Source organism: Amblyomma mixtum, chromosome 6 (assembly GCF_055824585.1).
Source record: "Amblyomma mixtum isolate Tamu chromosome 6, ASM5582458v1, whole genome shotgun sequence".
NCBI classification, from domain to species: domain Eukaryota; kingdom Metazoa; phylum Arthropoda; class Arachnida; order Ixodida; family Ixodidae; genus Amblyomma; species Amblyomma mixtum.
The window spans coordinates 110,972,721-110,985,378 of record NC_143017.1 but is presented as its reverse complement, the minus strand read 5'-3'; the positions used below and the strand labels follow the sequence as shown (position 1 = coordinate 110,985,378).

Here is a 12,658-nt window from a genome sequence, read left to right as displayed (position 1 = left end):
AGTGAAGCGCGCGGGCTCCCCGCATTGCTTGCCTTACGACTGGCGTGGGCAGAAAGAAGGAAAGCGGGGCAAACAAAGGGCCAAGGACGCGTCCCCGATGCGTCGCGTGCGCTTCACGGCGGACGGTCCCCACTGCAGCCGCACTCGGTCGCCCTCCCAACACTGCGCGCCGAGGCATTTGCGCAAGACTGCTCCACTGCGGCAGCACGCCAAGCGTGAGAGCAAGCTCTCTGCGGCTGCGTTCGCGGCGCAGAGCTGCTCCCTGTTTCCCTTTCCTCCTGTCGTTGCCTTCCCCATTGAGGGCGAGGGAAGCGAAAGAGCAAAGAATGAGCCTTCTGCCACGCTGCTGCGTTGAACAGTGATGCAAGCTAAGAAAGAATAACAAAAAAACACAACAGCAAGAAAGTGAGGGCCCTGTTCGCTGGCCGAAGCCGGGCCCCTTTGAAACCATTGAGCAATTCAAGCGTGCTGCCCGCCTAGTGGTTTTCTTCCAGAAGTTCTCGTGGTGTTTTTTCTTGCCACTGCCACTGAAGATTAGAGGCGCTTTCGATCCAAGAACCCGGAAGAATGGGCGATGAGGCGCTCAATGAAACGCAAACGGAAGACAGCAGCCCCCAACAACAGCCTCGGTGTAGTTACTCGTAAACTTGCAAATATTGCCCAGTGGCAGGCAGGTGCTAAGAACAGTTCAAGCATGCTGGCCGCCTGACATAAATTGAGAGCCTAAAGCTCTGCCACAAGATACTCTCATGAAGCCAAAACTCGAAAGGTATATGCATAGAAAACTAAACAAGGTAAGGAAAAGAATGCCAATACAGGACTCCACTCACGGAAGCCTAATAAGGAAAAAGGCAAGGCCAAGACGGGCAGTGACTACTTCCATTCGTTCTCCTGAACATCTGACCATGGGTATTAATATAGGGCGATTGAAATGAGACGGCTGAAGTCAAGCTCATACTTCTGAGCTCATACAAGCTCATACGTCGTCCTAGTACTAGTAGTAGTAGTAGTAGTACTAGCAGTAGTCATACGTCGTCCGTAGTACTAGTAGTAGTATAGTCGTAGTAGTTTGGTTTATTGGGGTTTAACGTCTCGAAGCAACTCAGGCTATGAGGGACGCCGTAGTGAAGGGCTCCGAAAATTTGGACCACCAGGGGTTCTTTAACGTGCACTGACATCGCACAGTAGACGAGCCTCTCGAATAACGCCTTCATCGAAATTCCGGCTGCCGCAGCCGGAATCGAACCTGCGTCTTTCGGGTCAGCAACCGACCGCCGTAACCACTGAGCCACCGCGGTGGGGCCGCAGTAGTAGTAGTAGTAGTAGTAGTAGTAGTAGTAGTAGTAGTAGTAGTAGTAGTAGTAGTAGTAGTAGTAGTAGTAGTGGTGGTAGTGGTGGTGGTGGTGGTGGTGGTGGTGGTGGTGGTGGTGGTGGTGGTGGTGGTGGTGGTGGTGGTGGTGGTGGTGGTAGTAGTAGTAGTAGTATCATGCCGCTGTCGTCGGCATGCGTTGCGATGGGAACCCGTCGGAGGCAGGTTACCGCGGAAGAAGGAAGGTATGAAGTTAGAGCATGAATCCGTAAGAGGGCGTGGTTACCACCCAAAATATCCGGAAAGGGGGTATCGCGAGAGCAGAGGAATATCTACCCGGAGGATGTTTACCATGGAATGAGAAGGGCATAGCGAGAGCGTAGGCGCGATCAGTGGGTGGTTGCCACGGAACCAGCCAGTGGGAAGTTACACTGGAAGGGGGAGAAGGAGTAGAGTTTCCGTGCAGTGAGGAGGGAGAGTTCGGCGAGGAAGGAGGAATGTTTCCTTAGACCGAGGCACCCTATGTAGCACGATCCATCTGCGGCAGCTGCTGCGAAACACGCCGACTGAGGAGAAGTTGATCGGTGGCGCCGTGTGCGCACAGCGGCGCACTGGAGAGGACTGCTAGTTGGAAAGCGAGTATGGCGGAAAACTAAAAAGCGCTCTAGAACTACACATATATAGTTCTATATTCTCCTATTCTATATTCTCATATTCTATAATCTCATATTATCTGCGTCAACGTATCGTAAAATAAAAATACCTTAAGAGATGTCGCTGAATCTGTCTTTACACAGTGGTAACCGTCCTGTCAATTTTTTCTTCTTCCATATAGTTGCAGCTCTTGTAGGTCCACGCCATCAGTCCAGATTAAACACTGTTACCTTGAACAAGTGACTACGCTAAGGCTGAACAGAAGCTCTTTATTACTCATTAATAACGCGTTTTTTGCTGTGCTAGAGCCGGAAAAACTCTAAGCTTATTGCAAAGCTAAAATATGTTAACAACAAGAACAACATAGTCTTTGGTATGACATGACACAGTTTCCATTTTACAAAAACAGGCCACAAGATTAGCGAAAAAAAGTTGGTACGTATTCATAGTAGGAAACAGCGAGGACTTGAAAGGAAGAAAGACGGGACAAGCGCTGATTTCAGCTGAGCTTTATTATAGAACAGAAGATTTTATACACGAAGATGCAACAAAAAAAAAAAGAGAAAACACGACAATCAAAGCCAGAAAAGAAAGAATTACTAGCAATAAGCGCAGCTTTGAGGAACCATGCACCCTTAAACTTTTTTTTATCGCTGCAAGCCGCCACAGGCACTGGCTAAGAACTCACACTCATTTCGGGAAAGGGAGTTGATGGGCGACTGATGCAGGCACCATTGGTTACCAGCTTAAATGATTACCATAGACATCGTTTGCAGAGGGGATAGCTGGCAGCTATCCCCTCTGCGCGTCACGCTGCAACTCGAGACTACCACGACTTCTTACGATGAAAAGAAAAATATTGACGGCTATCATGTCAAAGAAACTGACACGGAGGCACTAATGATAATCCCCACGAATGCTATAGCTGTTTCTTGGTGTTATAATTATGTGCTGTAATATTTATACCCAATTCCATTCTGCCGTCACCCTGTCGTAATTGTTACACGAAGTTCACCCAGTTAATTCCTACTTTGCGTCAGCAGTCTTCGTTACTTCATCTGTTTCTTGGTTGCCTTCTACCACTTGCCTTAAGCTTACACGTGCCGGTGGGATTTTCGCAGCAGAGATTTTTGAAAAGCATGCAAAATTTTTTAACTGCTAGCGTCCGCTTTCTAGCTACGTAATTCGAACGAAACCAATGCGAAGGGCACACAGCCTTCTCTGGCAGTATTCTACTCCCCACTGAAAGTAGTTCCGCCAAGGAGTTATTACCAATGCATACAGAGGACAACAGAGCGTTTGAAGTTACTCTGCAGAGGAGGCTGAAGCAGGTCATAAAGAGGGGCTTTGCTATGAGCGAATAGTTTTAATAGACATGGAACGGTGTGCAGTTCTTAGCTGACTCACAATACGTGCATTTTGTGCACTTACTTTCTGTGGGAAAAAGGGCTCGACACAAGGCGGGGACGGAAAATGATACAAATGGGTCGGTCGCTTACTTCCTGCTTTATTCAGAAAAAAAAAATGGCTCGGCAATAAATACGCAGACCGTGAGGCAGATTTTTTTACTCAAATGAGCTAAATAATTAATTTTGACATTAAACTACACCGTAAATAATTCGCGCAAAATTACTATAACTTTCGAAGTGGTTTTCGTGAAACCGCCCTTCCTGAAACAGTTAGAGGCTTGACTTTCCTGGCAAATATCGAGTGAATGAACAGAACTACACGCAATAATAAAAGTGTTAGTCTCTTTGAAATGCAGATAACGGGGAATTAGAGTTGCCGCAACGGAGACGGCCCCACCTAACGGGGCAGAAGAACGTGCAGCGTAGCACAGTTCTCGGGGCAGAAACAGAAGTCGCGAGGAGGTAATCGAATTATGCAGGTATATTTCTTTATTAACTGAAAAGTTACCACGGCAAATTTATAAATTGGTTCTGAAAACATTTAAGAGAGCTACACGATTCGTATTTCTTCGGCCTCGCCGCCTTAAAATCCGCCTTTCTTTCGTAAAACAAAATGAGTAAAGATATACATAGCTGGTTTCACTCGCGTGTAATATGATTAGACCTAACTCCACTAATGAACTATGGGAGCTCACGTCAATACGGAAAAGAACTTCGAATTAGATTATAAATACCTTCTGTACACGAAGCAAAAAGCACTTTCTTAAAACCGTAAAATGTAGATTACAACGCAGCAAAATTTTGAAAAACTCATAGACAATACAATAATTCTGACTTCCCCATCGGATATGGTTACTTTCGATCGTTATCAAGAATTTGAGAAAGCTCGCAGCTGGTGCCACTAAGCCTTGCGGCTTAAGGAGTCTCAGTGAGAAAAGTCCCGTTGTTTGGTGTAACTAATGGTGCAGAAAACGCACTAGATTTTACCACACGATGTAGTTTGTAGGTGACCTCACGCACACGCCAAAGACAGCTACGACTCCATGTCTCACCGGACATTTGTTCCAAAACCATTCAAAGTCCAAACAATGGACGTGTAGAGTAACGAGGAACATTCAGAGCAATTTTAATGTATAGCAGAGAGTGACTATCCATTCCTAAATCCCGTGCTGGCGGATACATACAAAAAAAGGCGATTCCTCATCTCTCGCAGTAGAGTTGTAATTGAGAGATTAGACTTTTCAGTTCTGATTTTTTTTTTAATTCGGTGCCCTAATTTTGGTGTTTACTGCAGAACATAATTCGTTTTTTTTTTTTTTTTGGTGGATATTTCTTTTACCTACGAGTTTGCTTTTCTTTGGTAAAAAAATATGATGTGCCTGTGCGGTCAAATGGGACGCAGAGTTTATCTTGGCCTTCATTTTTTACCAAGAACAGCTCATGCAGTAGCAGTTAATACACGAATGCCTGCGTGAAGAGTTCTCTTTAGAGAAAGAAGTTGTAGTGTTGTAAAAAAAAACGAAAGTAAAAACGTCCAAGGTACATCCTCGGTCATTAAGACAAAAACATAAGTGGAAAATTGCTCTGAAAAACTTAGCTGTCATGTTCTAGTTGCAGTCTGGGTTGAACGAGAGAACCGCACGTCATTGGTCTGTTCGCTGACGGCAGCGACAGAGCAGCCGCTCAGCCTTTGCGGAAGACAGAACACGACATTTTCTTGCTGTTTGCGCGTAGCTTCGCTTGACGGTAGCTTGTTACTATTCTAAGTGTTGTCACTGTTCTTACATGAAGTGTGTAAAAAGGCACTTAATTCAAGCGACGGCCCTAATCCTGTGATAAGTCTGAGCAGACGGCGCTATGCGCTAGCCAACAGTGCTTGGCTAGGATGTGCAACGATTTCCCGATCTTCACCGGCGTGCCTGAGTTCATTAATGAATTCTTCAAAATGCACAACAGCGTTACTGAATATCAAGAATGCCTTTGTTTCATCGCGTTCCTTGTCGCAGAATTTCCTCATAGCCAGCAATTCTGCAATAGTGCACTTGTGAAATTTATGCCAGAAATTCATGCCTGAAATAGAAAAAAAAGTAATTTGACGCAATTTCATTGGTGTTTTTTGGTCTAAACCGAAAGGTCCATCCTCTAATTATCAGCTGATGCGTTCACAAGCATGTAACATCGTAGCCGACTGATATAACGCTACACCGCACACAACAGGAAATTCTTAAATCGAACTCTCATTACCACCATGTAATTTTTTGTTCCAGCAAAAAATAAAAATAAAAACAGCCGTCAGTTTTTTGTCACACGCCACGCGGTGGCAAATCAACTGAAGTTGACCGCTGTCCCGACTTCCCGGTAACGTCGAGAAGCCAGTAGCTCACTACAAAAAGTAATGCTTGTTGCTAATGTGCAGCAACAGAATGGTGTAGCTCATATAAAGCACAGCATGTTGTTCTTTAGAAGTTCCGGGCGTGAAATGCTTAGAGTTCCGACCCCCGGTGATCTGCAGCGAATTCGACACGCGAACTGAAACGGAAGCTGAGAACGAAACCGACGCCGAAAGCAACGCTTATCTCCATCCGATATGATTTCATATATGAAAAAAAAAAAAGAAGTTTGTTTCGTGCTGCACTCAAACACACCGGCTTGAAGCTACTGGCTGAGTAGCACCACTTAGCCACCACATATTTACTTTATGTCACTTGGTGTTCGTTAAAAACGGTTAATGTTATGTAAAAAGATAATAACAAATACAGTAAAGTATACCCAGGCTACTTCCAAAGCCGGGAGGAAATGGCGCACCCTGCTCTAGAGTAACAGATTGTGGTGCCCCACAGGCGGAGCAGTCCAGATATAAACGAGCGTCTTCACGTTCTTCAAAACCAAAAAAAAAAGTGGAAAAAAGAGAATACATCAACAATGGTAACCAGTCCAGTGTAAAGTCGTAGTCGTCATAAATGTCAGATTACTACTATAAAAAAAAGAGGATTGAAAAAAAAAACTGACGCACTCGATTCCTTTATATCATCTGTCCTGTTCTGTTTTTTTTTTCTTATGAGAAAAGCTATATGTGATATTGTGCGTTATTTTATTTTCTTAAACAAAGGTCCTTGCTTCGCTTATTATTTCTGTTTTTTTTTTCTTCCAGGAGTCTTCTTTTCTTTCAGCAGAAATCAGTTGGTAATGGGGGCTGAAATTTAAATTTCAAGAAGCCACCTAATCAGAAATCTCATCAGAACTGTCCTGGTATCAGTGTGGCCTTTTCTTTTTTTCACATAAACAAAAATAGTGACTTAACCAATAACAAAGCGAGTTGAATCCAATACAAAACGAAGCATGGAAGACTACAAAAGCGTCATTCCTGGTTTTGATTACACTATGCTGTAATTACAGGGATCGTTATCATTCGAGCTCAGTACCCTTCACTAAACTGCACACCTGACAAGGGCAGTCTGTGGCGTGAACTCGCGATGGTGAAGTTTGCAAGCGATTTAATTTTGTCTCTAGAACAACTGGCACAAGTTAAGCTGCATAGGATTGTGCGGGGGGCTCACCGTAGACGACCATCTCCTTCTGGGCGCGCTCTGTCTGGAAGGAGGGCGACTCTGCCGACACCTCGCAGCGGTACTTGCCCTCCGAGTGCAGGTCCACCCCGGTCAGGTAGAGGTCGCTGGTGTTCGACCGAGACAACTATTCGCAAAGGCAGATATGGGGGGGGAGAAACAATAGAGAGAGTTTAGGTATACTACAGTACCCGTGGAGCAGACGGCATAAATTAGAAGGATACTTAAGAGGTACGACGCGACAGCGTGAATGGTTATTGGCTACTTACTTTCTTGTTACCTCTTTCTAATTGCTCACGATCATTAGCATACATCAGCAGGCATAGTAGATCTACGTGGTACACCACAAGGAACTCAAGGTCACTCTTTAACACATTCGAATGAACGTACCTCAATGGTGTGTCTTTCTCGCTGCCCAAGAGTCGTGGTTTTGATTCCCAACTAATTATCCGGGGTTTCGTTTATCGTAATATAGGTCAAAATTTTATTTGAGACAGGCTAAAACCTCATAACCACAATTTAAACTCAAGTTTTAATAATTTGCAATCCATAGCTGAACGTGCAACGCTACGGCCCTCTCGACCGATCGAGATTTTCTCGACATGCCAACGCGAACAACTACAGTTGATTCTCTACTGAACGGGATGCAAACGCTGTCGTGTAACACTTTCAACTATTTGCACTGTGTGGGAACTTCGCTAAATTGCACTGCTTTGCAATTTGGAGTGACGAATACAGCTTAGCCAATATTCTTGGCGGTCAGCTAACAAGAAAGGTAGTGTGCCTTACTTAACCTGGTACCGCGTGGTTACTGCGTCCTTAAAAATCAGGCGACATACACTTCGGCTCTGCGGTCGGGAGCTAGAAGTGTGGATGAGTTGTCTTACGTCGATGTGGATGCCGGGCATGTTGTAGACCTTGGTGCGGGGCGTCTCGCTGGGCAGGTAGCGGTATATCTCGACGTTGTTCTTGTACCACTTGATGGAGTACAGCTGGTCCCGCTCCAGGTCGTAGCTGCAGTTGAGCCACGCCGGCTGCCCGTGGCGAGCCACCGAGGGAACGTCCAGCCGCAGGAGACGCAGCCCGCTGCCCGCTGCGAAGAGAAAGGCGTAGACGATGAGTGGGGTCCGTGGTGTTTTTAAGGACAGAATACTGAACTATAGCTGGTGACATTTATACTAAGGAAAACTGCGCGCGGAAGTCAAACCGATAGCGATAGTTCGGAGAAGGCCTGTGGTATCCGCTCTGCATTGTACACGCCTAGCAGTGCGCATCGAACAGAAAACCAGGTCCATTCTCAGCAGTCCCGAGCGTGCACGTGACAAAAAGGACATATGTTGGAACGAAGCTCTAATAGTCAAAACAGGGCTCGCGCCGAAAACGGCAGCTTTCTTAAGAACACAGAAAGAAAGCCTGAGAGAAAGGTGTTTTACTGAAGATTGTAACAACGAGTCAGGCCCATTGTGGCACTGATTAATGCTCCTTGTAAAGCAGAAAAACTCGAAGCGACGCAACGAATGAGTGGGAGATGCCAGCACGCGGGTACTATTTTGAGAGGAGTGAACATGCAGATTACGAACAATATTAGACTGCGACATTGTAAGACTGCTGCTTCAATGCACACTGACACTCCGCTGATGGCATCCGCAAAATGTTGAAGCGTGCGAGCGCGAGGAAGTACAGGACACACAAACAAGAAAGAACACTATTCAAGCCTAGAAGTTGTGGCTTTTATGTGAGCAGTATCCTCTCTCCTGCATTTGCCTCGTTTTGTATCTGTTGGCCAGCCGACTCTGTTGAGAAATATCTGTCTCCGCATAACGGATTTGACTTATATGTGACCTAATACTAAACATTCATTCCCAGTGAACATTCGTTCACAGACGGTTGCTGTTCTTTTCTGTTCTGCTCCCGAGTGGATAGTAAATACGCACAATGGTTTACGGTTTATGGAGGTTTAACGTCCCAAAGCGACTCAGGCTATGAGGGACGCCGTAGTGGAGGGCTCCAGAAATTTCGACCGCCTGGGGTTCTTTAACGTACACTGACATCGCACAATACATGGGCCTCTAGAATTTTGGCTCCATCCAAATTCGACCGCCACGGCCGGAATCGAACTCGCGTGTTTCGGGTCAGCAGGCGAGCGCCGTAACCCCTCAACCAGCGCGGAAGAAAATATCCACAATGCGGCTGCTCCACAATTATACCTGCTGTCCAAGTATGATATCAACCTCATTGGGTTTCCTAAGGCTACCAGTGGTTGCATTTTTAAAGCGGTCACTGAGTTTCCCGACGAAGCTATAGCTTATGCTAACGTATTATTTAGTGCTGGCTACCAGTATTTCTTCAAATACTTAGTAATGTTCGACTTGAGTAAATACAGCCAAAAAATTCACTAAATATATTCCCGGGAAAACAATGCTTGATTTGCTCCAGGCGACGATCAGTTACTTAGAGAACGTAATAGGTTGTGCGGCCACGTATCATGGCCGTGGTCTTAGGAAGAGATCGTGAGCATTCATCACGAATGGTTCTCTCTTACGTATTAAGGATTCTTTGCATGTCCGCGAGCAACAAGAAAGAAAGACTAAATTCGCTGCTCGAAGGGACGCAGACATTATCTACGCTTGTTTAGGCTCCTGGGTGAGTCATGCACCTCTATACACGAGAGCTATGCGGGAAGTCATGATCGTAGCTTGTGCAGAATGGCACCGCCTTGCTGATTTCAGGGAATCGCAGCCGTCGCACCAGACAGGGCTCCCCACTTCTAATTTCCCTATGCACGAGGCTTTTTGTTGCCGCTCGGTGAGACGGCGACCATCTATTAGAGCCGGCGGCGGGCCCTAATGGTTCCGGGTCGGCGGAGGCGGGACGGGTTGCCGCCGAGAGAGGGTCGGGGAGAGTTCGCCTTTCTCGGAAGAGATGACACGGCCTCAAACGCCAGTGTCCGCACCAATTAGGCCGCGCAACCTATTACGGCCAGCGTATTAGTGGGGGCGGTATCTTCTCCCCTCAGTCCCGAAACTGCGTATTCGTGCTAGGCGAGAGTCGGTGGCCTCTCGCGGAGTTCGGAGCGGAGTCGGGGGAAGAGGGTGGAGAAGAGATCCGAACAAGAGGCTGAAAAAGTGTGCGCCACTCCGGCGCGCATGTCGCCAAGTGTTCACTGCTGGTCGGATCGAGAGGGGACCCGACATGGAAAGACAAGATAATCCAACGGCCGCGCGCAAGTATGAAACGGAGAGCGCGCGAGCATCGCGAAACTTTATCGGTATGGACAGGCGTTTTCCCGCTAACGCACAACTTCGCGCTCATCGCCTGCTCCCAGCACGCAGACACCGGCTTTCTTCTGCGCAGCACAAACGCTGCTGTTGTTTCGAAAAATTTTCGAGTATTGTCTTAGCAAGAAAAAATAATTCAGTTATAATGAGTTGGTGCAAGGACATATTTCTTCTCCACCTGGTCGCGGTGGTCCAAAATTAAATAGAGAAAAAGAATTCTGTCAAACTCTTTTATCTTCTTCTGTCGAATGAAGCGTCTGAAAATATACGACGTTTTTTCAGAAGCTGAGTCAGTAGCCTTTTTCGCAGGTACTGATGTATTCTATTTACTGCAAGTGCAACCTGTGTCTCAGCAGCTCCAAAATAAATCCTGTTTATCTGTAATCCCGCGCCTTAACAGCGAGCACGGTGCGCTAAATAGGTTAGCGTCAAATTTCATTTATTTTATTTATTATGCAATTCATAGAGCGCCCATATTGGGACATATTGTAAGGAGGACATACTTATGTAGTGTTGTAGAAACAGGTTGGACAATCATCAGTGCACAAGGTACGCATATTTACACAGCCAAGTCGAAATCAAGAAAAACAAATGGGTATGGACAGGGCATGTGATGCAAAGCACCGCAGGGGGCGGCAGAAAGTCAGGTGGGCGTCCTGCAGTGCACGTATTTAGGCCGCTGTTGCTGCTGATGAGGATGAACACTTAGAAAACTGAACTAAGCAAAACAGCGACACCAGTAGAAAATTTCCCATCAGCAGCCGAAACTAAAGCAATATATATTATGTTAATAACAGTTCAACAAGGAAAGTAAAAGAACGGGGTCATATAAACAAGTCTTCGCCGCAGCTGAAGACCCACACATTTAATGAATGGCCTATGCGGGGGGGAGGCGTAAAATAGATGTTGTATGTATAAACATTTGTTGATGCCATTTCTTCAATAATATAGGGTATATGAAAGGAAAGTCCGGTATATTTCCTACGTTTTGCTGTAGCAAAGCGAAATAGCAAAACTCCTCTGCTATAGCACAGGAGCTGTGGGCGAAATGATAACCGGCACGTCTTTAGATGCTTTCAAGTCGTCAATGGAAATCTTGGTGGGAAGGCCCCTAGCGGAGCGCGCATATTCAAAAAAGGCCGCAGATTGTTCATGTGCAACTACTTCTTAAGTTTTCTTGGTGCACTGTTATAATTTAGACCAAGACGTTAAAGGACGGGGCATACTTTAGCAATAAGTAAAAGATATAGCCATTACAACATGTATTACTAAAAATGAAAACTTATAAACATCTACAATTAGGAACACGAAAGGTTGCGAGAGAAGTGGTTGAATTTCATTAGGAAATCGGACTAGAATACATCATTAGGGATTGAAGATCATGTTTAATATCTGGCATCAAGATAAAACGAAATTAAGGTCGTTGTGAAGTATTCAGGAATCGTCTTCGACGCATACATTGCAAGAGATTCAAGAATCATCACCGTGTGAGCTTGATATTACTAGATACGGTGTCAGCCAGGCGACTGATAAATATTTTTTTGAAAATTCACAAGATGGTTACTGGTTTCCAGCGCGAGTGATCCAGGGTTAGCAGGATTTTTATTGTGAAAAATTGAGACATATTAGATGGTATTATGCGTGGCATTTATCGTCTGCAGGTGACACGTTGGTTGTGAGGGACACCGTGGTTGAGGGCTCCGGATTAATTTAATCCACCGTGGGGTTGCTTAACGTGCACTAACATCACACAGCACACGGGCGCATTCTACGTTAAGCCTCCATTGAAACGCGGCCGATACGGAAGGGATTGAACCCGCGTCCTCGGGATCAGTAGCCTAGCGCTCTAACCAATGCGCCTCCGCGGCGCGATGGAGATATATTGGAGTTGATGTTTATTTTAAGATAGCGATAACGGCTATCTGGTCACTGAAATGCGCTGTCATTCGTTGCATGCCTTAACAAATATCTCTTGTGAAAAACATGGTCGATACACGTTTTGCTGAATGTGGAACGAGACTTCTTTGCAGTCGGTTGTTACGAGTTGTAACATTAGTGGCTGTGGAAGATCATTGATGAAACAGGCGTTGTAGTAGGCGGTCCGTGCTGCCGATGCCGCCGCCAGCAACAATGAAATACAAATACAACCTCCGAAACTGTGTTGCAAAGCGTAGGTGTTGCATAACTGTACACCGCAGCGGTGGGCTAGTTGTTAGAGAATCCGCCTAAATGGGCGGAGGGGGTGGATGGGGGGTGCTTCGTAGATGGGAGAAGAAATTTTACCGGTGGGTGTATGACGGTGGGCTTTCTGACGCCGACCCCAACGGCGCAAAACTGATGAAAGAGCTAAGGACAGCAAAGCTCTAAAAAGGAGAAGGTCCAAAGCAGACCTCTGTAGGACATCGAATGGCACTGATATGTGCGATGAACATACCCGCCCAC

The 12,658-nt window shown here is 45.9% G+C and overlaps 1 protein-coding gene across 1 annotated transcript in view; it reads right to left on the bottom strand.

The window, feature by feature from the left end:
* LOC149340037 (uncharacterized) overlaps positions 1-12,658 on the bottom strand; it is a 224,395-nt gene that overhangs the window by 34,080 nt on the left and 177,657 nt on the right. The window contains exons 2-3 of the mRNA XM_089548779.1: positions 7,826-8,031; positions 6,930-7,065 (exon numbers count right to left, since the gene is read on the bottom strand). Of these exons, the coding sequence (XP_089404905.1) occupies positions 6,930-7,065; positions 7,826-8,031 (342 nt within the window). The remainder of the gene's footprint in view (positions 1-6,929; positions 7,066-7,825; positions 8,032-12,658) is intronic.